Raw genomic sequence first — 22,679 nt, 5'->3', positions numbered from 1 at the left:
TATGAGCAGTGAAACAAAATACAAATCCACCTGAAGAAATCTCACACTGAAGGGTTACGTTTTCTTTACTGATGACTGACAGCCACTTTTGCTTCTACATACATTATATATTACTGTATCTTCTTCTGGCTCGCCATTACACACAAACTGACAACACAGGATATATTTGTCAGATTTCAAACTAACTCCCAAGTGCTCTGGGACTGCACACAAACTGGAAATTAAAAAAATCTGATTTGGAGCTGGAAATGTGAAAAGGGTCTCTGTCAAGTTAAATCATGACATCTGATAAGCATGGACAAACATCTGCTTCCCCCTCCACTTGTCTTCTCTCTATCAGAAACCGCCTTTCCAGTTCCCTGGAGAGTTTTCTTACAATGCAACATAGTAGACCAGATTAAATCTTTAAAAAAGATAACATCAGATATTTGCAGCTGCCAAAGGCTCTATGGAGCAATGTGTTGCATTTTTCTCATTTATTTGTAATAAGAGAGGAAGGTGTTGGAGGAGAAAAAGAATGTAATTAACCTTCTTGGTGAGATAAATCCCATTACAAGTTCCTATTCTGCCATGCAAAATATGGTTCGGAGAGATGTCACAGGCTGTCGAGCAGAAAGCCTGGACTGTCTGCATTTTAAACCAAACTTCCAATTTTCTCCCTCTATCTTTCTTCATTCTCACTGAAGCTGGAAATTGAGTATGGCACACTTATGTGGAGTGGGTGGGGAATAAAAGTGATCTTAATCTCAAAGGTAGAATTATATATTCAATCAACATTTTTTTGTTGGTGTACAGTTAATGTATTTTCCCACCATTGGTTATTTCCTTTGCTTTCCTTGGTGAGGCTGCCAGACCCAAATTTTTTATGGGAGCTTCTTTGTATTTATTTTCCAACCAGTGTTACAAAACAGATACGATGTTATATGAGGTACCCAAAATGTATTGGTGTTTTTACTCATTTCAGTTTATCAATGTTCAGTAAGCCTCTAACGTTAACATTTTCAAAAGATAGTTTTTTATCTTTCTTGACTAATGCAGAGTATATAAGACTGTACATCATTCAAGGGTCTTCCATTCATTAGTGAGCAGTCCACGATGTATCATGATGCTCGGCCGAAGTGAGCTGAGATAGGCTCTTTAGCTCATCCATGAGGATGTAACAATCAAACCAGATTAAATGAAAATATAATGAATTTGGAGGTGGAAAGTTACATGGTAGGGACACCAGCATTATAATACTTCTGGTTTGGCATAATTCTTGAATTATGTGTTCTAAATCGAATTTTCGTGTTATGGGGGGCACCGAGTCACTTGTTATCGTGTGTAACAGTTGGGAAAAATGATGAGAAGCCTTTTATTAATTTTTAATTACTCTCACAACCATTGAAGGTTTGCTATACCTTAATTAAAATTAGTTGTCTTGTATCAGGGGTTTGTCAGTTGTCCTCAACTCAAACACAATGATGCACATCTTAAATTTATAGAAATTTTAATACTATTTAATAGGGTAATCTAACACAACAGGCTTGACAAGACGGTAACACAAACGAAGACAGCCGTACATTAGCTTAGGAGGCTGAGTTCGGTTGAAGGGAGGGCAGTGAGTCTTGGATGCCCAGGCGCATAGTAGGGATTACTATTCTCGTTAAATTTAAAACAAAGATGCACCAATCTCTACTTTTTGTAAAATGAAAAGTTGTATTTACAAGTGTTGAGCAGGTGGGTTGAGCTTCTGGGTTTGGTTAACCTGACAAAGCCTCTCATTTTTAGAATTAATTTGGTCCAAATCACTGGATATACTATATATGAAGAATGAATTATTGGGTTTTGGACAACGAGAGCATTTCCCTCTAGCATTGATTAGTCCCACACTCATCTGTAACTCCTGTAATGAATGCTCATGCGTGAAATGGTTGTAGACTGTCACGATTATCTCGCTAATTGCCATACCATTCGTGTTCATTTTTTTTTCTTTGTTGGCACAATTAACACATATTAAACATTACACATTCACGTTTACAGCAGTACAGTCACCAGTGGTGTTCATTTTAGTGTTCACCATATTACATTTTAAACACGATCAGGAATGAAGGCAAGGAAGATCACCTGGAAAGAGATTTGGGAGATGGAGCATTCAGTGCAAGCTTTACCATCAGAGCTGTATATGACGTCTTGCCTTCTCCCATGAAACTAAACCAGTGATATTCCAATGATCCCAAGTGCCTGCAACATTGAAGCATATCCTGGTTGGTTGCAAGACCAGCCTTACTCGTGGCATTACACCTGGCGGCACAACCAAGTGCTGAAGTGTTTCGCTAGTGTTCTGGAGAACCAGCAGGTGAGGGTGAACATCATCCCACCCTTATCAGGTAACTGGCAACCAAGGTTGTTTATTAGAGAGGGAGAGAATCAAACCAGCCACACCAACAAGCGACCAGACAGTGGACAGCTGGGCAGTGCATGAGACTGGAAGCTGTTGGCAGACCTAGACAAGAAGCTCTCCTTTCAACTGAGATTGCAACTACCACCCTATGACCAGATCTAGTGCTTTGGTCTGCCTCTCTCAAGCCCATCTCCATCATTGAGCTCACTTTGCCCTGGGAGGGGGCAGTCGAGGAGTGGAAGCAGCTGGGGTATACAGGACTTGCGGGTCAGTCTGCAGAAGTTCAGCAGCAGGACACACACCCCAGTCTACAGGACATCAAAGCCCCTGTCTCAGATGAGGAGGATGAGGAACAAGGCACAGGAGAGCCACCTGGACCCAAGCTACCACTACAACTAACCGCAGAGGGGAAGATCCAGGGGCGTAGGCCATTGATCAAATGACCAAAGTCCTGCAAAAAGGCCTTGTGGAAGAAGGTCAACATTGATCTCTTCAGCATTTTGGAAGGGATCATAGGCACCAGTACAAAGAAGCCGGAACGCATGGGTGACCTCATTTATCGTATGGGGCGGAACAATTTGGAGTGGTAGAAGGCAAACAGTCTGCCCCAGCTATCCCCCAAAAATCCAGAAGGCAGAAAGAGATAGATCACCTGATCAAGAAGAGGAGGCAGCTGAAGAGGTTGTGGAGGAAGACCACAGAGAAGGAGAGGGAGGCCATAAACTTGTTGCAGGAAGAAATCCAGGGGAGGCTGACACCACTGAGGAGAGCTAAAACCTTCGGAAAAAACATAGAAGAGCATGCAAGATCACACTTCTATAAAGATCCCTTCAGATTTACCAAGAGTCTTTTTGCAAAAGAGAAAAGCAGAAGTCTTTCTGTGTCAAAAGCCATCCTGGAAGAACAACTAAAAAATTCCTGCACAGATGACCGTTGTCATGAAGAAGTTACAGTATGCTCCCAGCGCATATGCTACCAATCAATCCACCGGAGCACGAGATGGACATCAGTCCACCCAGGTGGGGTGGGGTAATCCATATTCTGCATAGAGCAAGGGCTGAATCAGCTCCAGGTCCCAATGGAGTTCCATACAGGCTCTACAAAAACACATCAGATGTCCTGTGATTCATCTGGAAGCTGATGAGGGTCAATAGGCAGAAGAGGGAGATACCAACTGCCTCCCGTAGAGCTGCAGGAATTCTTATGCCAAAGGAAAATGACTCATCAGAGATTGGGCAGTTCCGACAGATCAACCTTCTAAATGTCGAAGGGAATTTTTTCTTCAGCATGCTTCCTTATAGGTTAGCAGAATACCTGTGAGGTAACAACCTGATTGACACGTCAAACCAGAAAGCAGGAATACCTGGATTCTCCGGATACATAGAATACACTAGATCCAAGTCGGCATAAAAGAGGGACAAGATCTTAATGTGGTGTTCCTGGAGCAAGCAAACGCCTTTCGCTCCATCCCTCATAATCTTCTGAGGACAGCGCTTGACTATTTCAAGGTCCTAGCAGTGCTTACAATCTTGGTTAGAGCCTTCTTCAAGGATATCCAGCTCTGTGTTACAACAGCAGGGTACACTAGTGCATGGCAGCACCTAGAAGGGGCAATCATGGCTGGGTGTACCATCTTCCTGCTGCTCTTCACCCTGGACATGGAGATAATCCTCCGAGCCTCTTGCTGGGTGGTTGGTGGGCAGTGAATAAGACCTGGGGTGAGGCTGCCTCCACTCACAGCTGACATTGATTACATCACCACACTTACCACAACCAAGGTCAACTAGATAGATAAATAGATGGAAATAATACTTTGAGAAGTTGACAAATGAAGAAAATGAGTGAGAATGAAGAGTAGAAGAGGCTAGTGTGAAGGACCAGGAACTGGTATAAGTGATTTGTCAGGGGGAAGTGAGAAAGGCACTAATGAAGATGAAGAATGGAAAGACAGATGGTCCTGATGACATACCTGTGAAATACGCCACCAACACTTGGCCCCAATTTTTGTGTGGTCTGATGTTTTGTGTGTTTCTGAGTGAAGCTCAACTTTGTGAAGTGATTCGACTGGGTAGCATCTGCATTTCTGCCCTGCCTTTATTTATACAGTTATGAGACTACATCTGTGCAAAAACACTATTAGATGTTTCCAAAGCATGAAATATCCTGGGTGTCAGCCATCAATCAGTCACTCTTATTACTGATTGATTCCTAGATTCTTCTTCTTTTTCTTTCGGCTTGTCCTGTCAGGGGTCGTCACAGCGTGTCATCTTTTTCCATTGAAGCCCATCTCGTTGATCCTCTCTAACACCCACTGTCCTCATGTCCTCCCTCACAACATCCATCAACCTTTCCTTTGGTCTTCCTGTTGCTCTTTTGCCTGGCAGCTCCATCCTCAGCACCCTTCTACCGAGATACTCACTCTCTCGCCTCTGAACATGTCCAAACCATCGAAGTTTGCTCTCTCTCACCTTGTCTCCAAAACATCCAACTTTGGCTGACCCTCTAATGAGGTCATTTCTAATCCTATCCAACCTGTTCACACCAAGCGAAAAGCTCAGCTTCTTCATCTCTGCTACCTCAAGTTCTGATGCAGTCTTTTTACACCCAGTGAGGAATGTCACATTGGGAGGATGGTCGGGATTTCCAGGGACCGTCTTACCTAGTCAGCCGCACACAGTGTTCCCTGTGCAGTGCACCCTTTTATCTACCGAGGGTGCTCACTGTAGTAATTGCAGTAGCTGTCTATGTCACGCCGGATGTTAACGTTAGTTCAGCATTTAACCATCTCTTCGCGACTGTAAACAAACAGCAGCTCGCCCACTCCGACGGAGTATTTATTGTTACTGGTGACTTCAATCTAGCATGCTTAAAGACTGTTCTACCAAAATTCGTCCAGTATGTGAAGTGTCGCACCAGAGGAGACAAAACCCTGGATCAGGTTTACTCCAACATTAAACATGCATACAGGGCCACCCACCCTCCCCCATCTTTTTGGATCGGATCATACTTACGTCACCCTTATGCCCACATACATCCTCCTACAAAAACAAACAAGGCCTCAAACAAAGACAATTACAACATCGCCTGACAATGCACTCTCAGCTGCAGGACTGTTTTTCATGCACTGTTTGGGAATTATTTGAATACTAGAACCTCCAGGAACACACAGATACTGTTCTGTTTGAGATTAAAAACTGCATAGACACGGTGACTGTCAATAGAGTGATCCAGGTTTTCCCCAACAAAAAACCCTGGATGACCCGAGAGACTAAGGCACTTCTGAGATGCTGCAACACTGCATTCAAGTCAGGAAACAAGGCACAGTACAGCCCTGCCAGAGCTGACTTAAAAACAGGCATCAAAGTAGCCAAGATGGCCTACAAAAAGAATATTGAGGAATGTTTCACGGAAAATATCAAACCAAAAAAATCAAATCAAAGGCCTTTAATGTCATCATATGCTGTGCACACGACGAAATGATGAGTGGTTCTCCACAAGGTGCATAATGCAATAAAATAGAATACAAATCAAAGAATATCTTGGGTAATAAAAATGGATAAAACATTATTGCTAAAATAAATAAATACATGCACAAAAGTGCCATTGCATAATATTGGTTTACTTTCTCTTCTAGTGAGGCGTCTGTTTTTCTGGCACACATGTTGTTCTTACTGCTGTAGTTTGTGATGTGTTGTAATCCCGAGGACATTTTTTGAGTTGCTTTCTGTGAAGCAATATTTCTTTTGTAGGCCGCCTTGGTCACTCTGATGCCCCTCTTAAGTCGGCTTTAACGGCACTGTACTGTACCTTGTTCCCTGACCTGAAGGCGGCGTTGCGGTGTCTCAGGAGTGCCTTAGTCTCTCTGGTCATCCAGGGTTTTTGGTTGGGGAAAACCTTGATCCCTCTATTGACAGTCACAGTGTGTATGCAGTTTTTAATCTCAGACAGAACAGTATCTGTGTTTTCCTGGAGGTTCTGGTGTTCAAATAATTCCCAAACAGTGCATGAAAAACAGTCCTACAGTTGAGATAGTGCACCGCCAAGAGATAGAATGTAGGTGTTAGGTGTAGGTGTCAAAGAGGAGCAGAATTTTATTGGTGTTAGGTGTAGGTGTCAAAGAGGAGCAGAATTTTAATTATTTCATTTTCACAAATTGGGTGTGGCCAGACAGGTAGTAACTGAACGACATTGGGGCCTCTTCAGGAGAACAATATGAGAGATAGTTTCAAAAGCTCCAATTAGATTAAGGAGGATGAGGATGTGAGTAAGGCAGAGTCAGCTCCCAGGACGAGATCTTTGGCACTTTCAGTTTTATGAAGGGATCATAAACCAGAAAGGAATTGATCATCGACATTATTGGAAGTGAGGTGGGAGTAAAACTGTCTGGATTTTTTTCAATAATTTCTCTCAAAAACATAATTGGAGTCGAAAACACAATAAAACTACGAGACCTCTTTGATCTATGACACAGGCGACACTGTATTTATTCAGTCGTGACAAGGTAAGCTTTTGAAGCATTAAGTGCAGTTTAAACCATGCCTGGGGAGCTCTGACTACTGTATAAAACATCTACATAAAATAATCAAAATTGTTTTTCTGATCTTCAAAGACTGAAACAAACCCACCCCAGCTGGGACAGATGTATCTTAACTAATATGAGTGTACTGGAAGTTTACTTGTGCGTTTCAGGAAATTAAAGTTTATAGGGCAGTGCGTCTCAGAAAGTGGGGGTTTCATTGAATCAAGATGAGCATTTGATCAGTGGGATAGCAGTGACTGCAGTTAGTGCAATTACACAACAATGCTGAATGGTCTCAGATTACACCATACTCCATTCAACAATGCACTTTAATATATGTGCCTACAATGTTAACATAGTTTATTAATGTAAGTACATTTCACTAATAATTCATCATCCTCAAACTTTAATTTGAATCTGTAATAACTCCATGACAATAAATCATACCAACCCTTCCATAATGGGACATTTTTGTCGTGGTTTTGCATTCATGTGCATGTTTTTGCAGGTGTTTAACTGTGTTTTTTGAGCCACCGTGAATTTTTCCTCATCTTCCCACCAAGACATAAGCATCAGTGCACTGGGCTGATAAGAATATCTGCAGCGTAAGCCTTTGATAAACTAGCTACTTTCCTCCCTGCTGGGGCACACCACTTTCTTTTTTCCTTGTTAATTACACTGCTACAAGCACTGCTACAAGTCTCCAACAGCTCCCAAAACATATACCAGATGTTGAATGGCAATCCCTCTCAATAAAGATGTCCAATGCTTATGTAGGGTGACAGGTAATCATTGGTATTCTTGGGAAAGCCACTTGATTAAAGGATGGTGGTGTGAAATTGCAGTAAAATTTTGTTTTGAGACATTTTCATAAATTTGGTATTTTCAAATGGTGGGACAGTGGGTAAGCTGGTAAAGTGTTGGCCTCACAGTTTTGAGGTCCCAGGTTCAATCCTGGAGCGGGCTGTGTGGAATTTGCATTTTTTCCCGTGCCTGCGTGGGTTTTCTTCGGGCACTCCAGTCTCCTCCCACATCTCAAAAACATGCAACATTAATTGGACACTCTAAATTTCCCCTAGGTGTGATAGTGAGTGCAGCTGTTTGTCTCAATGTGGCCTGTGATTGGCGGGCAACCAGTTCTGGGTGTACCCCGCCTGCTACCCATTGACAGCTGGGATAGGCTCCAGCACACCGAGTGACCCTTGTGAGGATAAGCAGTGAAGAAAATGGATGGATGGTATTTTTAGTCTTCTCATGAAATAGCTATTGTATTTTGAATATGGAAGATTGGCGCATCCTGCATGTAATTATATGATTTTATTGACATTTCATTCAGATCTGCCCTATCCCAATCTGGAACAGCTTTTCCGTGGTAAAGGCTATAACTTGCCCAAGAGGGTTTGTGTTCACCTTTTAACCCAGCCACTTTTCCACTACACAGAGGTTAGTCATTTAGCCGGACTCCCACCAATATGTTTTTTTCAAACTCACGCACTATTACATCCGTTGATATGACAGCCTGACAAAAATAATGGAGATAAGAAAGGGTCTAATCAATTTTGTTCTTTTTCATATTCGTTCAAAACGCGACCACATGGGCCATACTCTCTCCAAGGTGAGCTGGTTCAGAAGACAATTAGCAAATTTACAACACCTAAGGCGGAATCTGAGCAATACAAATACAGGATGTACTTCTTTCTTTCTCCTTCTTGAGTGTGTGAGTATTGGTTGCAGATAGACACATGACAGTCTTTCCAAAGTTATCATAGATGTACTTATCTACCTGTTTTTGGAGGAATTGCAACCTTTAGTCACAGTAAGAGAGAGTCTGCATAAATTAGAATACCACTTTGCAGAGGCTCTTCCCTTATTTGGCTGATCGGTTTATTTTTGGTAGTTGAACAGGTGAGTAGTGTTTGACCATAATTGAGCCATGCAGGTTCCTTGCTTTAGACATTTTTTACAACCTGGGGGAAGCCTCTACATATGAGATGTACGTACATCTACATGTACGTACTACGTACATCTGTACATAACCTGAAACCATAACAACATTTGCGTCAAGTCCCAGCAAAAGTCTTGTCTTGCTTGACCAAGTCTCAGGATTTTGGTGAAGAGAATTTCCTCTCATCAGCAATTACTCGAGGCCAAATTGGAAATCTGACAGAGGGTAGGGTGGAGAGAGAGAGACAACATTCATACCAGCCTTTCACAGCTATGCAATGCTGGAAAGGAAGCATCCAAATGTGGAGATTGGAGTTTATGCAGAATTCCCCCAGTAGCTCGTTAATTCCCAGTGGAATTTAGGACTATGTAGTGTGAGAGAACTGGTTCCAACATCTGGAGTAGAAGATGTGAGTGGTCCCCAGTCTGATGAGGAGACCCAGTTGTCTTTTGACTTTAGGTAAAAACCCATTGATTTCTCTGATTGGCCAGTGACTGCAAGTGCAGCATCACATGCATAGCGAGTCTGCAAAAGCCTCAGTTCCCAGCTGCTTCTATGTTTGATAAGGGTTAGCAATGCCACAACCCAGATGGCCTGTACTGCCTGATCTATAGTTCCATGAAAACATATTTCCCCCCTTCTCAGTTTCTTATTGTTTTTTTTAAAATAAAAAATAGTGAAACTTTGTTTAAAGTTGTCAGGATTCAGGTTGTGAGTTGGATCTGCATGCAGAGAGGAGAGGAAGGAAGAGGAAGGGTACCTTGTAGACAAGTGTTTATTGATGACTGGATGCAAACAAAAGATCTGGGATAAGCAAGGTTCTGAGAAGGACCAGTGTTGCAGGATAGAAGTCCAGGTTGTTGGTGGGCTGCAAGTGCTGAGCATTGGTTTCCAGGAAGCAAGGGCAAATGTCAGCCTCTAGACAAAGAACAAAAAATGAGGCAAGGATACAGTTTTGAGTTAAGGAAGTAAAAGATATAAAAGGTGGTTAAGCTATGAATTTGTTTATGAATTTGTGTTGGAGTCCTGCAGTGCCTTAAGAGCAGTTAAGTGTAATTAGAATGATCAAATGTAGCTGCAAGACTCTCGTAAATCAACCCTGCAAAACACTCATGACACACCCACATACATGCAACCACATACAAGGGCTGGGCTCACCGTGCCAAAGCAGCAGAAAATGATCAAATACAAATATCAGACAAAGTTTTAAAAAAAATGTAGTTTTTAAATGATTGGAATTATTACAAAGAACAAATACTCGACGCTACCTCGCCCTGTGTGAAAAAGTAATTGTCCCTAAAACTAACAACTGCTTGTACCACCCTCAGCAGCAGCAAGTAAAATGAGGCATTTCCTACAAGGGCCAATGAGTGTTTTACAATTGTGCCAATTTTGTCCTACTCTTCTTTGCAGGATTGTTTTACAACAATGAGGGAGGTGCCATGGTGGGCGACTGGTTTGCACATCTACTTCACAGCGCTGAGGCCCCAGGTACAAATCTGGCCTTGTCTCTGTGGAGTTTGCAAGTGCTCCCTACGCCTGTAAATGTTTTCTCCACGTAAGCCGGTTTTATCCCACTTCCCAAAAATATGCACAGAAAGTTAATTGAAGAGGTATGAATATGAGCACGAATATTTGATTGTTTAAATCTGCCCTACAATTGGCTGGCAACGAGTTCAGAGTGTAACCTGACTCCTGCTAACTGGTATAAGCTACAGGATACTTGTGACCCTACTAAGAACAAGTGGTGTAGAATATGGATGGATGGAACCCTGAGGAAATAGTCACTGATGGTGTAGTGGTACACACGCCAGACTTTGGTGTTGGCAGCATGGAATCACTTCCCACTCAGTGATTGTGTCAATATCTTCCCTGCGACTGAATGGTGATTAGTGCAGGGTGTGGTCTGCCTTTCACTAGCTGGTATAGGCTCTGGCTCTCCCATGACCCTTATGAGGATAAGTGGCTTGGATAATGGCTGTATGGATGGAACCCCGAGGAAATATTTAAACATAAACTGCTTTTTTTAAGGTCATTCTAAAGTATTCCAATGGGATTCAAATCCAAACTCTGCCCTGGGTGCTTCAAAACTTTCATTTTTACATTTATTTTTCAAATCATTCAGAATTTGACTTCTTGATGTGTTTTGGATCATTTTCCAGCTGCAGAACACAAATCCCTGCACGGTTTTCTAGTGAAGAGCTGAATTCATTCAGTCTTTCAATTCCTGAAGAAGCATGCAGGTCCACACAATCATGCTACAGCAATATATTTGATCTTTGGTACGATGTTATTTTTCTGAAATGTTCTGTTACATTTATGCCATATGTAATGAGAAACACAGACCTTCCAAAAGATTCAACTTTAATTTTGTTATTCCATTAATATTCTCCAAAGTCTTAGGAAGGGTTTAAGAGAGTTAGAGTAAGTTAGAGAAGAGTTATTTATCTGTCTATCCATTTTCTGAGCCGCTTATCCTCAAGAGGGTCATGTGAGTGCTGGAGCCTATCCAGGCTGTCAACGGGCAGGAGGCAGGGTACACCCTGAACTGGTAGCCAGCCAACAGCAGGGCACATGGAGACAGGCAACAGTCGCACACACCGTGGGGCAATTACAGTCTCCAATTAATGCATGTTTTTGGGATGTGGGACGAAATCAGAGTGCCCAGAGAAAACCCATGCATGCACGGGTAGAACATGCAAACTCCACATTGGTGGAGCTGGGATTTGAACCCTGGTACACAGAACTGTGAGGCCAACGCTCTCCAGCTACCGCGCGGCCATGTCATTTATTTATTTTTTCAAAAGTAAGATGAGGCTTCACTGATGATATAGTGCTACACTCATCTGACAGAGGGGTCATGGGAGAAACGTTTGTGGTCAGATGAGACCAAAATTGAATTTTTTGGTCAGAATTCCACTAAAGGTGTTTGGAGGAAGACGAATGATGAGTTCCATCCCAAGAACACCATCTCTACTATGAAGCATGGGGGTGGGAGCATCATGCTTTGGGGGTGTTTTTCTGCACATGGGATAGGACGACTGCACTGCATTAAGGAGAGGATGACTGCGGCCATGTGTTGTGAGATTTTGGGGAACAATCTCTTTCCCTCATTCAGAGCATTGAAGATGGGTTGTGGCTGGGTCCTTCAACATGACAATGACCCAAAGCACACAGCCAGGAAAACCAAGGAGTGGCTCCGTAGGAAGCATATCAAGGTTCTGGCGTGGCCTTGCCAGTCTCCAGCCCTAAACCCAATAGAAAATCTTTGGGGGGAGCTGAATCTCCGTGTTTCTCATCGACAGCCCAGAATCCTGTCTGATCTAAAGAAGACCTGTGTGGAGGAGTGGGCCAACATCCCTCCTGCATTGTGTGCAAACCTGCTGAACAACTACAGGAAACGTTTGCAAACAAAGGCTACTTTACCAAATATTAATATTGGTTTTTCTCAGGTGTTTAAATACTTATTTGCAGCTGTGTCACACAAATCATTTAAAAATATCATACATAGTGATTTCTGGATTTTTCTTTTTATCTCTCTCACAGTGGATATGCACCTACGATGAAAATTTCAGACCCCTCCATGATTTCCAAATGGGAGAACTTGCAATATTAGCAGGGTGTTCAAATATTAATTTTCTTCACTGTACATATATATATTACTAATACTGGTTGGACCAACAGGATGTGAGTGAGTGTCCTAACATGGCGCAAGGCAAAAAAAAGTAGGTTCGGTGCTCAAGAATTTAATGACTTGATTGCCAGAGGGGAAAACAAACAGTGTGAAGTCCTGCTACTTTTGACTTTCATTGATCTGTAGCACTTTCCAGATGGAAGGAACTGGAAGAGTTGGTGGTTAGGATGTGGAGGATCTGAAAGGATCCTGCCTGCTCTTGACCTAGTTCATGTTACGTGCAAGTCCTCAATAGTGGGTAGCGGGGTTCTGACAATCAGTTCAGTGGTATTGAATGTCCGTTAAAGTCTATGATTGTCTTTTTATCTGGCGGCTCCAAACCAGACTGTGATGGGGGTACAGAGTACTAATTGGATAACCGCTGTGTAGAACTGTCTCAGCAGCTCTTATGACAGGCCGTGGTTTCTCAGAAGCCGGAAGAAGAATTGGCTTTGTTACACTTTCCAGGCTGATAAATGTTGATTCTATTCTCTTCTGCTCTTGAATTTCTTTGGATCATGGCATTTTTCAGACAGGTTCTATTTAAGAGATTTCTTGACTAAGCAGATATGGAGGTAATAAGGCTTGGGTGTGGTCACTGAAAACCAACTCAGCTTCTCAAAGCATTTGATTAGCCCTATTTAATTAATGATTTAACAAGGTGGGCAATTACATTTTTACACCAGGCCATGTAACTTGGAATATAGTTTATTCCATTCATCCATTCTTTTTCTATCACTTATCCAGGTTAGGTTGGAGGAGGCATGGTTCCCTTTCCCCCCATTTCCCCATTTTCTCCAGCTCTTCTGGGGGGGGATCCTGAAGCATTACCAGGCAAGACGAGAGAAACAATCCCTCCAGTGAGTCTTGGGTTTTCTCCAAGTTCTCGTACCAATAGGAGGTACCTGGAACACCTCACTGGGGAGGCGCCTGGGATGCAACCGAATCAGATGCCTCAGCCACCTTATATGAGTCCTTTCAATGCAGAGGAGCAGCAGCTCAACTCTGAGTACCTCCTGGATGACCAAGCTTCTCACCCTATATCTAAGGCAGAGCCCGGACACCCTACGTAAGAAAATTATTTCGACTGCTTCTATCAGGTATCTTATTCTTTTGGTCATGACCCACAGCACGTGATCGTAGCTGAGGATAGGATCTTAGATCGACCAGTAAATTGAGAGCTTCGCCTTTCAACTTAGCACCTTCTTTACCACAATGGAACGAAACAAAGCCCGCATCACTGCAAACGCTACACCAATCCACCTGTCGATCTCCCGCTCCATTCTTCCCCCAATCATGAATAAGACCCCAAGATACAGCAGTACGTCTACTTATGAAATTAATCCGTTCTGGAAGTCATTTCATTACATAAACCGTTTTTAAGTAGAAGCGTTTTTTTTTACATGAATGTAGCCTAATCCATTACAAGTGCCGCTTTCAAACCAAGATACAGTACAGGATGTTTACGTTTGGTGGAATCCAGTGCCATTTTTTTCCTTTCGTACCCTGAATTTCCTTCTTAACTAGAGACAAAAATCTTCCGGGGAGGCTTTTCATAACCTGAATCTTTCGTTAGTAGAGACTTTTGTAAGTCGCGGTACCACTGTACTTGAACTCCTCCACTTGGGGCAGGATCTTATTCCTGACCTGGTAAGGGGATGTGACATTTTTCTGACTGAGGACGATGGTCTCAGATTTGGAGGTGCTTATTATCATTCAAGCCGCTTCACACTCAGGTGCGAACACCTACAGTGGGAGTTTGGGATCATGGATTGATGAAACCAACAGAAGTACATCATCTGCAAAAAGGAGATGGAATACTGAGGCCACCAAACCTGACCCCCCATGTCTGACTCTCCAGCATACGACCTTGAAACGAATAAAGATCTTCCTTTAACTGCCTCCCTGTCTACCGAGTCGTGCATTTGGGTCCGCCCTAGCGTTCTGGTTATGACAGAACGATCTGGCCACGACATGACGGAGCCGATGCAGGTTGAGGGGCTTGATGGTCCGGCAGCAACATCGGCGAGAAGGCCGATGCTTTTACTGTGGATGCCTGGGCACTTAATAGCCTACTGTCCGGTCAGGCCCAAGCGCTCTGCCCTCAAGATCACGACTGCGGGGAGTGTGAATGACACCGCGGTGGGATCGAGTTGAGCACTGCTTCGAGTCACCTTGAGCACAGGGGGTCGTACTTATTCCACTACGGCCTTTATTGACTCGGGATCAGACGCTAACCTGATTAATCCATGGGTAGTTGAGGCCTTGAGCGCTGTGACCTTTCAAATACAGCAGTTCCGCAACACATTCGCTGCCAATGGTAAATTCCTTTGCCGAGTAACTCACCGTACGCAATCTCTGAGGATGACATTTCTGGACACTCACACCGAGAAGATAAGTTTCCTTGTATTTAACTCGCAGAGTACCGATGAAATCTTGGGCTTAAAAGGCTGTCTTAAAAGACACAACCCACACGTTGACTGGACCACCGGTCAAATCAGGGCATGGGCCGAAGAATGCAGTTAACGCGATGATGGATTCAAGATTTGTATTACACTATTGTTAAGTTGTTACAATATGGGCTGTTCCTACATAACAGGCTTCCATAGAGGAATATACTTTTTCAGGATACTGGAGATACCTGAAAAAATATATATTTACATTTTTTGCCTTCTCACTAAAATGTATTTGTATACTATATTTCTATTCTTTCCTGAGAATAACAAACATCGCACAACACTAGAATAAACAACTTTGGTTTACTGTGGTGATGACATCGTATTATATGCATGGGATACTTATTTAGTCATTAAATTGTGTATTTATTAAATTTTAATTTTGATATGCCATGAAATGTCAATGTTACCGCATCCCGTCTATAAATTTATAGAATAATATTTAATGGAAGTAACATACCAGGGTCTCTCTTCAACTCTACACACACACTTTCTTAGGTCAACAGTAGAAGGATCCACCCCAAAGATTAACTTATCTACCTGTATCCAATTTTCATGTTCACTGACCTCATGAGCAGCATCATTTCGGGATTAGTCTTGGATAAACAAGCCATGCTCCACTTTCAAAGCCTCGAAAGAATACTATGTTGCATATTCAGTTTAAACAATGTATGAGAGGCACAACATAACAGTAAGTAGATAGATAGATAGATAGATAGATAGATAGATAGATAGATAGATAGACAGACAGACAGACAGACAATAACATAATGAAGACTGATCATTGGAGAAGTGGCTGGCGTAAATGTTAACTGCGATGAACTGGAGAATGATCAGAGGGAAAGGGATTTGTGTGAATGTTACATTAACACATTAACTGTAAAGTGCAGGGATAAAATGTAAACAAATCTAATGTTCAAAATGCACACAGTACATAAATGTAAGATATTGAAAATATTGCAGAAATTAGTCTTAATCATATGATGTTATGAAGATCATACAGTAAATCTGAAATTGTAATATTTGTAGTGCGGCGTGATGAACATAACTGATACAAATCCATGCAAAGACAAGAAATAAATTATAGGCCTAAGCCAATGGGCCATTCCACACAAATTCCCTCTTTCATCTATTTTCTGAGCCACTTATCCTTAGAAGGGTTGCAGGAGTGCTGGAGCTTCTCCCAACTGTCATCAGGCAGGAGGCAGGGCACACCCTTAACTGGTTGCCAGCCATTTGCGGTGCACATGGACATAGACAACAGTCACACTCACAATCACACCAGGGGTATTTAGTCTCCAATTACTGCATGATTTTGGGAGGAAACCAGAGTGCCCAGAGAAAACCCATGCAGGCACGGGGAAAACATGCAAACTCCACACAGGCGGGGCCAGAATTTGAACCCTGTTCTTCAGAACTGTGAGACCAACACTCTACAGTTGCTCCACTGTACCACGAACAAAAATTCATTTAAAAAAAAAAAAGCAATAGAAGACCAAACTGTCATGAACATGGGGAGGACCCAAATGCAAGCCTTTGACATGGTTTCGAGGGTGGTTTTATTCCAGGCAGTGGTCATACACATAACAGTCCAACAAAGACAAAGGCACAAAAACGCGTGGCAAAAGGAAGGGTCCAAAAACATGGAAAGGTCGTCATTATAACAATTATATTATTGCAAAAACTTGACTTAACAAGACTTGGGTGCGGTGTCACAGGAACGCTGACCGTGACAACGAGGCAAATACGTACATAACAAGAAGCTCATACACTCATGTAGACTAATGGAGTCTCATACAATGAACTGGCAATTAGCAATATAACACACAAAGCTTAAATACATGGCTTAATTAAAGCCAATGAGGTGCAGGTGAGGAGCTGCTGCCAGAGGCAGCCGTGGACAGGCGGTGCCCTGGTCACACCCCTGACAGAACCCCTTCTCAAAGCCCAGCGGAAGCGGAAGGTATCTGGAGGAGAGCACAAATCCCCACCACAATCTGTCCTGTGGCTGTCCAGGCTACCCAAAGTGAGGAGCTTGACTGAGCAGTTCAGGAAGCAAAGCACCAGGGTTCCTATGGGGCCACACGGGCGGACGCCCATGAGACTAGTCTCACTGGCAAAGCAGCAACCAAACAGGAACAGGTGATGGCTGCTGGACCACTGAGGCAGAAGTGAGAGGCAGCAGCTGCTGCTGCTCAAGAACCGCCAAGGCGTGGGCGAAAGGCGACACCTGCTGCTGCTGGTTGAGCACTGTTGAGGTGGCGGCTGCTGCTGGTCGAGCACTGTTGAGGCATGGTAGAAGGGCGGCTGGGGATCAAGCACCACTGAGGCATGAGCAAGAAGGGGCTTGGGGTCAGGCTCCCCTGAGACATGACCGAGAGGTGGCTCAGCGACAAACTCTGCCAAGGCATGATTGAAAGGTGCTTCTTAGTCAGGCTCAGCCAAGGCATGAGCAAGAGGTGGCTCATGGTCAGGCTCCACCAAGGGATGAACGAGAGGCAGCTTGGGTTCAGTCAAGGCATAAGTAAGAGGGGCCTCGGATCAGGGTCCGCTGAGACATGACCGAGAGGGGCCTCGGGGGAACCTACCCGCTCTTGTCCTACTTCGAGTGGCATGCAAGTCTTCCAGGGTGGGTAGGGTTGTGCTGTCAATCCATCCAGCGGTTTTGCTACCCCTTGCAGTAACAGTAAGATATATATCCTTTGCTGGTCTTTTTTTAGGTTGGAGTTGATGTTCACTTGAGGTCTGTGAGACTGTAATTTCCAAGAACTTGAAGGTCTTGAGGGTTGACAAAGGACAGTTGGACAGCATGAGCAGCAGCTGAGGAGAAGAATTCCAACTAAACTCCACAATATTTTTTAGTCTTTAGAGTCTTCAACGCCAGGTTGTGTTGGCCACACCAAAGCTCCAGTCTCGCCACTTCCTCTCAATATACAGAGTCATCCCGGTCTTTGATGAGGTTGATGACTGTGGTGTCATCTGCGAACTTCAGGAGTTTGACAGCCGGGTGCCTCGAGGTGCCATCAATTGTGTAGACCAAGAAGAGTAGAGGGGAGAGGACGCAACCTTGAGGTGCCCCTGTGCAATTGCTGTAATCTGGAGGCGTTGAGATTAAACAATGGCTGCCCTGTAATATTTTGTTTCTTAACCCTGTGGAAACTGATATTCTGATCATTGGTCCTGCCAGATAGATGAGATGAACCTGACTAACGACATCACTCAGAGTTTTTATCAAAGTAACATTACCCAAAGTGGCTTAGCAAACACGTCCTGGGGTTATTTGTATTATACTCAATTCTCCTTTTTAAACTGCGCATCAGAAACATAACAGTACAGTAATATCATTAAGATAAGGCCCCATATTGTCTAAAGATGAGAGAATAGTTTATACATTTGTATTTTTTTATACTTCTACTTATATTAGTAATTGAAATCAGGTGGCACTGTGGCACAGCTGCAGAGCGTTGGGCTCACAGTTCTGAGGACCAGGATTTAAATCCCACCCCTGCCTGTGTTTGCATGTTCTACCTATGCCTGTGTGAAGTTTGCATGTTCTACCCATGCCTATGAGGGGTTTCTCCGGGCACTCTGGTTTTCTCCCACAACCCAAAAACATGCATTAATTGGAGACTCTAACTTGTCCCTAGGTGTTATTGTGAGTGGGACTGATTTCTGTCTCCATGTGCCCTGCAATTGGCTGTCAACCAGTTCAGGGTGTACCCTGCCTGCTGCTTTGTGGTAGATGGGATAGGTTCCAGCACTCCTGCAAACTTTGTGAGGGTAAGATGCTAAGAAAATGGATGGATGGATTAAAAGCCACAGTTTGGACAAATCCCTCCCTGATCTGTCACCTTATCATGGTGGAGGAGTTGCGTCCCAGTGATCCTTTGAACTATGTTAGTTGAGGTTTTATCCCCTTGGCAGGGTCACCCTGGAAAATTATTTCTGAGGTCAGAAATAAAATCCTGCTTCCGAAACCTCCTAAAATAAAAAGTAATTTTGGAATACATTTCCCCTCAACCAAATTGTCACCTGGGCCCCCCTATGACGCTATCCCTGGAGGTGGGGTGAATTGTGAGCGCCTGGTAGTTAGGCCTGCGATGTTTGTTGCCAGGGCAGTGGTGGGTCCCCCTTTTCACGATCTTACCACTTTTGAGAGGATCCAAGGGGTTCGGCTGCTTAGTGGACTGGATGACAGCTGAAGGCAGTTCAATCTGTCCAAGCCCATCTACAGAAGCTGTCTTTTGGGATGTGGAATGTCACATATCTGTCAGGGAAGGATCTTGAGAGGTCCTTGTGTGGTCAGGAGATTACAGGTACATATAGGCAGGCTCACCTCAACACACAGTTTGTAATTTGGTAATAGTCCCTTTAAAAGAAGCCAAATACTTCCACTCTGGAGTTGCCCCTGATTCAGTCTTACACTTGCAGTATACTCATCTTTTGCTGATTATGAGAGTTAGAAATATGTCATTAGAATTTAAAGTGCTCTCTGTTCATACTCTATTACTCACTTGGTTATTCTAGTCGCCATTTGGTTAAATCCCTCCCAGTATCTTGCACTGCCCCTCCCCCATCAGCTGGATTTTGGTCTGTGTTGCTGCCAATTTCCTCTCTCCTCTCTCCTCCTTTCCTGCTTAGAGAGAGCACTAAATGGTGATTAGTGAACTGAGGTTGTTCATCTAAGGATTCTGCATCAACTGATCGGAACAAGCTTGAGGAGGAGTAGAAAATCAGTTATAAAGTGGACCGATGAGGCAAAATTAAAACGTCGAAGCTGCTTTGACTGCACAGACTAGAGTCTCTTTGAAAATTTAGTGAGCAGCCTCGATGAATTCTATGATGTTGATCCTGTGTGTATACGTTTCTGTTAGGAGGTTTGTGTACCACAAAAGCTTTTCGCACGTTCAAATACAACAATTCATAAATTCTTGGTTTACACCCAGACTAAGGAAACGCCGCCAGGCTAAAGAGGTCACGTATCGTAGTGGAGTTCGGGCTCCATGCAATCACAGAAGAAACCAGCTGACTTAAGAAAATTACATTGGAAAGAGGGATTATGCAGCAAAACTGGAACGCTCACTAATTACAACCAAAGATCCCCCCAGTAGACAAAAATAGTGGGCTAGCCAACAACCTGAACAGCTCTTACGGCTGATTTTAAAATGATACTTTCGAGCCACACACCCACTGAGTCACACTACCGTCCACCTAAACAAATTCAACATCTCCAACTCCACCATTCAATTTCCATGAAAGGGACATGAGGCAAATCTTCAAACAACAAAAAAATTAACAAAGTGGCGGACCTAGATCTTGTGTCCCCATCCTGCCTCAAAGTCTGTGCAGACCAACCTGCTCCTGTCTTCACAAAGATCTTCAACAGGTCTCTGAACTGTGTGAAGTACCAACCTGCTTCAAACGCTTCACTATCATCCCGGTCCCCAAAAAGCAGCAGTCTCAGGTGTTAATGACTACTGGCCTGTTGCGTTGACATGTGTGTGGTTATGAAGTCCTTCAACCGCCTTGTGCTGGATCACCTCAAGAGTGTTACAGGACCCCAGCTGGACCCACCGCAGTTTGCCTATTGAGCTAACAGGTCTGCGGATGATGCCATCAACATGGGTCTTCACTTCATTCTTGAACACCTCAACATCGTGTACCAATGTGAGGATCCTGATCAAAGACTTCGGCTCTGTGTTCCACACCATCATCCATGAATTCCTGTCCTCCAAGCTTCTCCAGCTCAGTGTCTTGCCTGCCTTCTACTAGCGGATCCACAAATTCATGACGGGCAGGACATAGCAGGTGAGGCTGGGGGACACCACCAGTGTACTAAACTTTGGATTGAATCGACTGGACGTCACCCTGGACAGTCTGGTTAGGAGGAGGGTATGTTCAGGACTGCGATCCTGGCAGATCTCCCTGAACCAGTACAGACCACTCTTAAAGATGACCCTGACCTCCTGTCCGGAGATGAGCCTGGATTTAACAACACTTAGTGCATCACCTCAAAATTTATTTAAGCCAACAACAGGGTAATAATGAAATTACTAAACTTCAAAAACAACTTCTTAAATTACAAGTAGCACAGGACGTAAAGGTTCAAAACCAAACCAGACGTAATTTTTTTGGCAGGGACAACCACCTAGACAGGCAGGTGGGTTCCGGGGTAATAGGGGTGGATACGCAGGAAGGCATGAAGGAGCGGGGGAGAGTGGAACAACACCAACGTGATCATGGATGTTTTGGTTGTGATTCTCTTGATCACTGGATTAAAGACTGTCTTACAGATCCTCCACCACAAGGTCCAATGCAAGGGCGTGGTGGCTGGCCCAACAACCGAGGGGTTCAAGGCAGAAATGACAGCTTTGGCGGCCCACCCAGGGAGCAGTATGGACAGCAGGTTGGACCGTACCACTAGGGGTGCCCGGAAAGCCAGGGGTCCGGCAATGCAGGTGACATGATCCCCATCTCTGTTGCAGGGCGAAAACTTAACAGTCTCGTTAACACAGGGGCAACACACTCCTCACTCAACATCTCGCTCCCGGACACTTTATTGTCACAACACACTGTGCAATTGATGGGCTTCTCAGGGACTCAACAAGCCCTGCAATGGACTCAACCCCGATCGACAATCTTGACTGGACACACCTTCCACCATGTTTGTACATTCACCACAAAGACCAGTGGCAGCTGACACCGTCTGCCACTCTGGACAATGGCTTCTGACACCTGAGAGTGAACCAACTACAACTGTGGACATGTATTGGGCCCGACTTGAACCAGATACACTGCTCAAACCTGGTCTCATACATCAATTTCTGTTGTGGAAGCCCTGGTTAAACACTCTTAGGGCTTACCTGCCTCCACTGGATAAATACCATTGCACACATATTACGACCGCAACGACGATTTAGTATACATTTAAAACTTTGGATGCATACAAGGTGATGCTTGGGACATTACATCCACACATATACATGCAGCGGCATCCTGCTCTCTTACACCAGATCAAATGACATGGTTCAAAATGCAGGAAGTGTTAGTACCCCACATTTCACTCGCTCTGTCTCCATGACACGAGGCCCGGCAGCTGGGACCTATGGTGAAACGACTGAGCCAAATGACTGACTGGGAGAACACACCACTCCCTAATGTACAGACCTCCAAATTTGCAGATGCATAATGCATCATTGTTCCTGACACACCCTCGACAACTAATATGACCATATTAGAACACAGATGTGACTACTCCGACCATGACGATGCCGAGTCAATGTTAAACGAACTGCCTAAATTAGTTTGGTCCTCTGGACCTTTTGATGTTGGACATTGTACTAAGACACCAGACATTAAAATCACTGTTTTTCCAGAATATCATGTTTACAGACATCAATATCCGTGGCCCTCGGCTGCTAAACAGGGGATGGACGACTGGTCTGTGGAATTCTGGAGTCCTGGAAACATTCACCTCCTCGTGGTGTACACCACTCGGGCCAGTTTTAAAAGCAGGTGGTAACACTTATAGTATGGCGCATGATTTGAGAGCCATTAATGATGTAACGACCACACCATTGTTACCTTTACCAGACCCCCACAGAATGCTGTCTACATCACACCTGAGTTGAAATACTTCACAGTGACTGATTTGGAAAATGCATTCTTCTGTGTCCCACTCGCACCCGAGTGTAGACACTTGT

General features: G+C 43.9%; 1 protein-coding gene across 21 annotated transcripts in view; it reads left to right on the top strand.

The window, feature by feature from the left end:
• Positions 1–22,679, top strand: part of LOC133510248 (uncharacterized) — a 47,583-nt gene that overhangs the window by 9,153 nt on the left and 15,751 nt on the right. For 5 of the 21 annotated variants that reach the window (XR_009797599.1, XR_009797559.1, XR_009797586.1 and 2 more), the window contains exons 2-4: positions 10,261–10,338; positions 21,270–21,434; positions 22,353–22,491. Coding sequence is in view for 1 of the 21 variants with exons in the window: in XM_061838130.1 (XP_061694114.1) it covers positions 10,276–10,338; positions 21,270–21,434; positions 22,353–22,491 (367 nt within the window). In the remaining 20 variants the exon portion in view is untranslated. The other 16 variants (XR_009797607.1, XR_009797604.1, XR_009797623.1 and 13 more) reach the window with 15 other exon arrangements.

The sequence above is a fragment of the Syngnathoides biaculeatus genome, chromosome 1, assembly GCF_019802595.1.
Source record: "Syngnathoides biaculeatus isolate LvHL_M chromosome 1, ASM1980259v1, whole genome shotgun sequence".
Lineage (NCBI taxonomy): Eukaryota > Metazoa > Chordata > Actinopteri > Syngnathiformes > Syngnathidae > Syngnathoides > Syngnathoides biaculeatus.
Note: the sequence above shows the minus strand (reverse complement) of the source record. Positions and strands in the feature narration are given on the sequence as shown.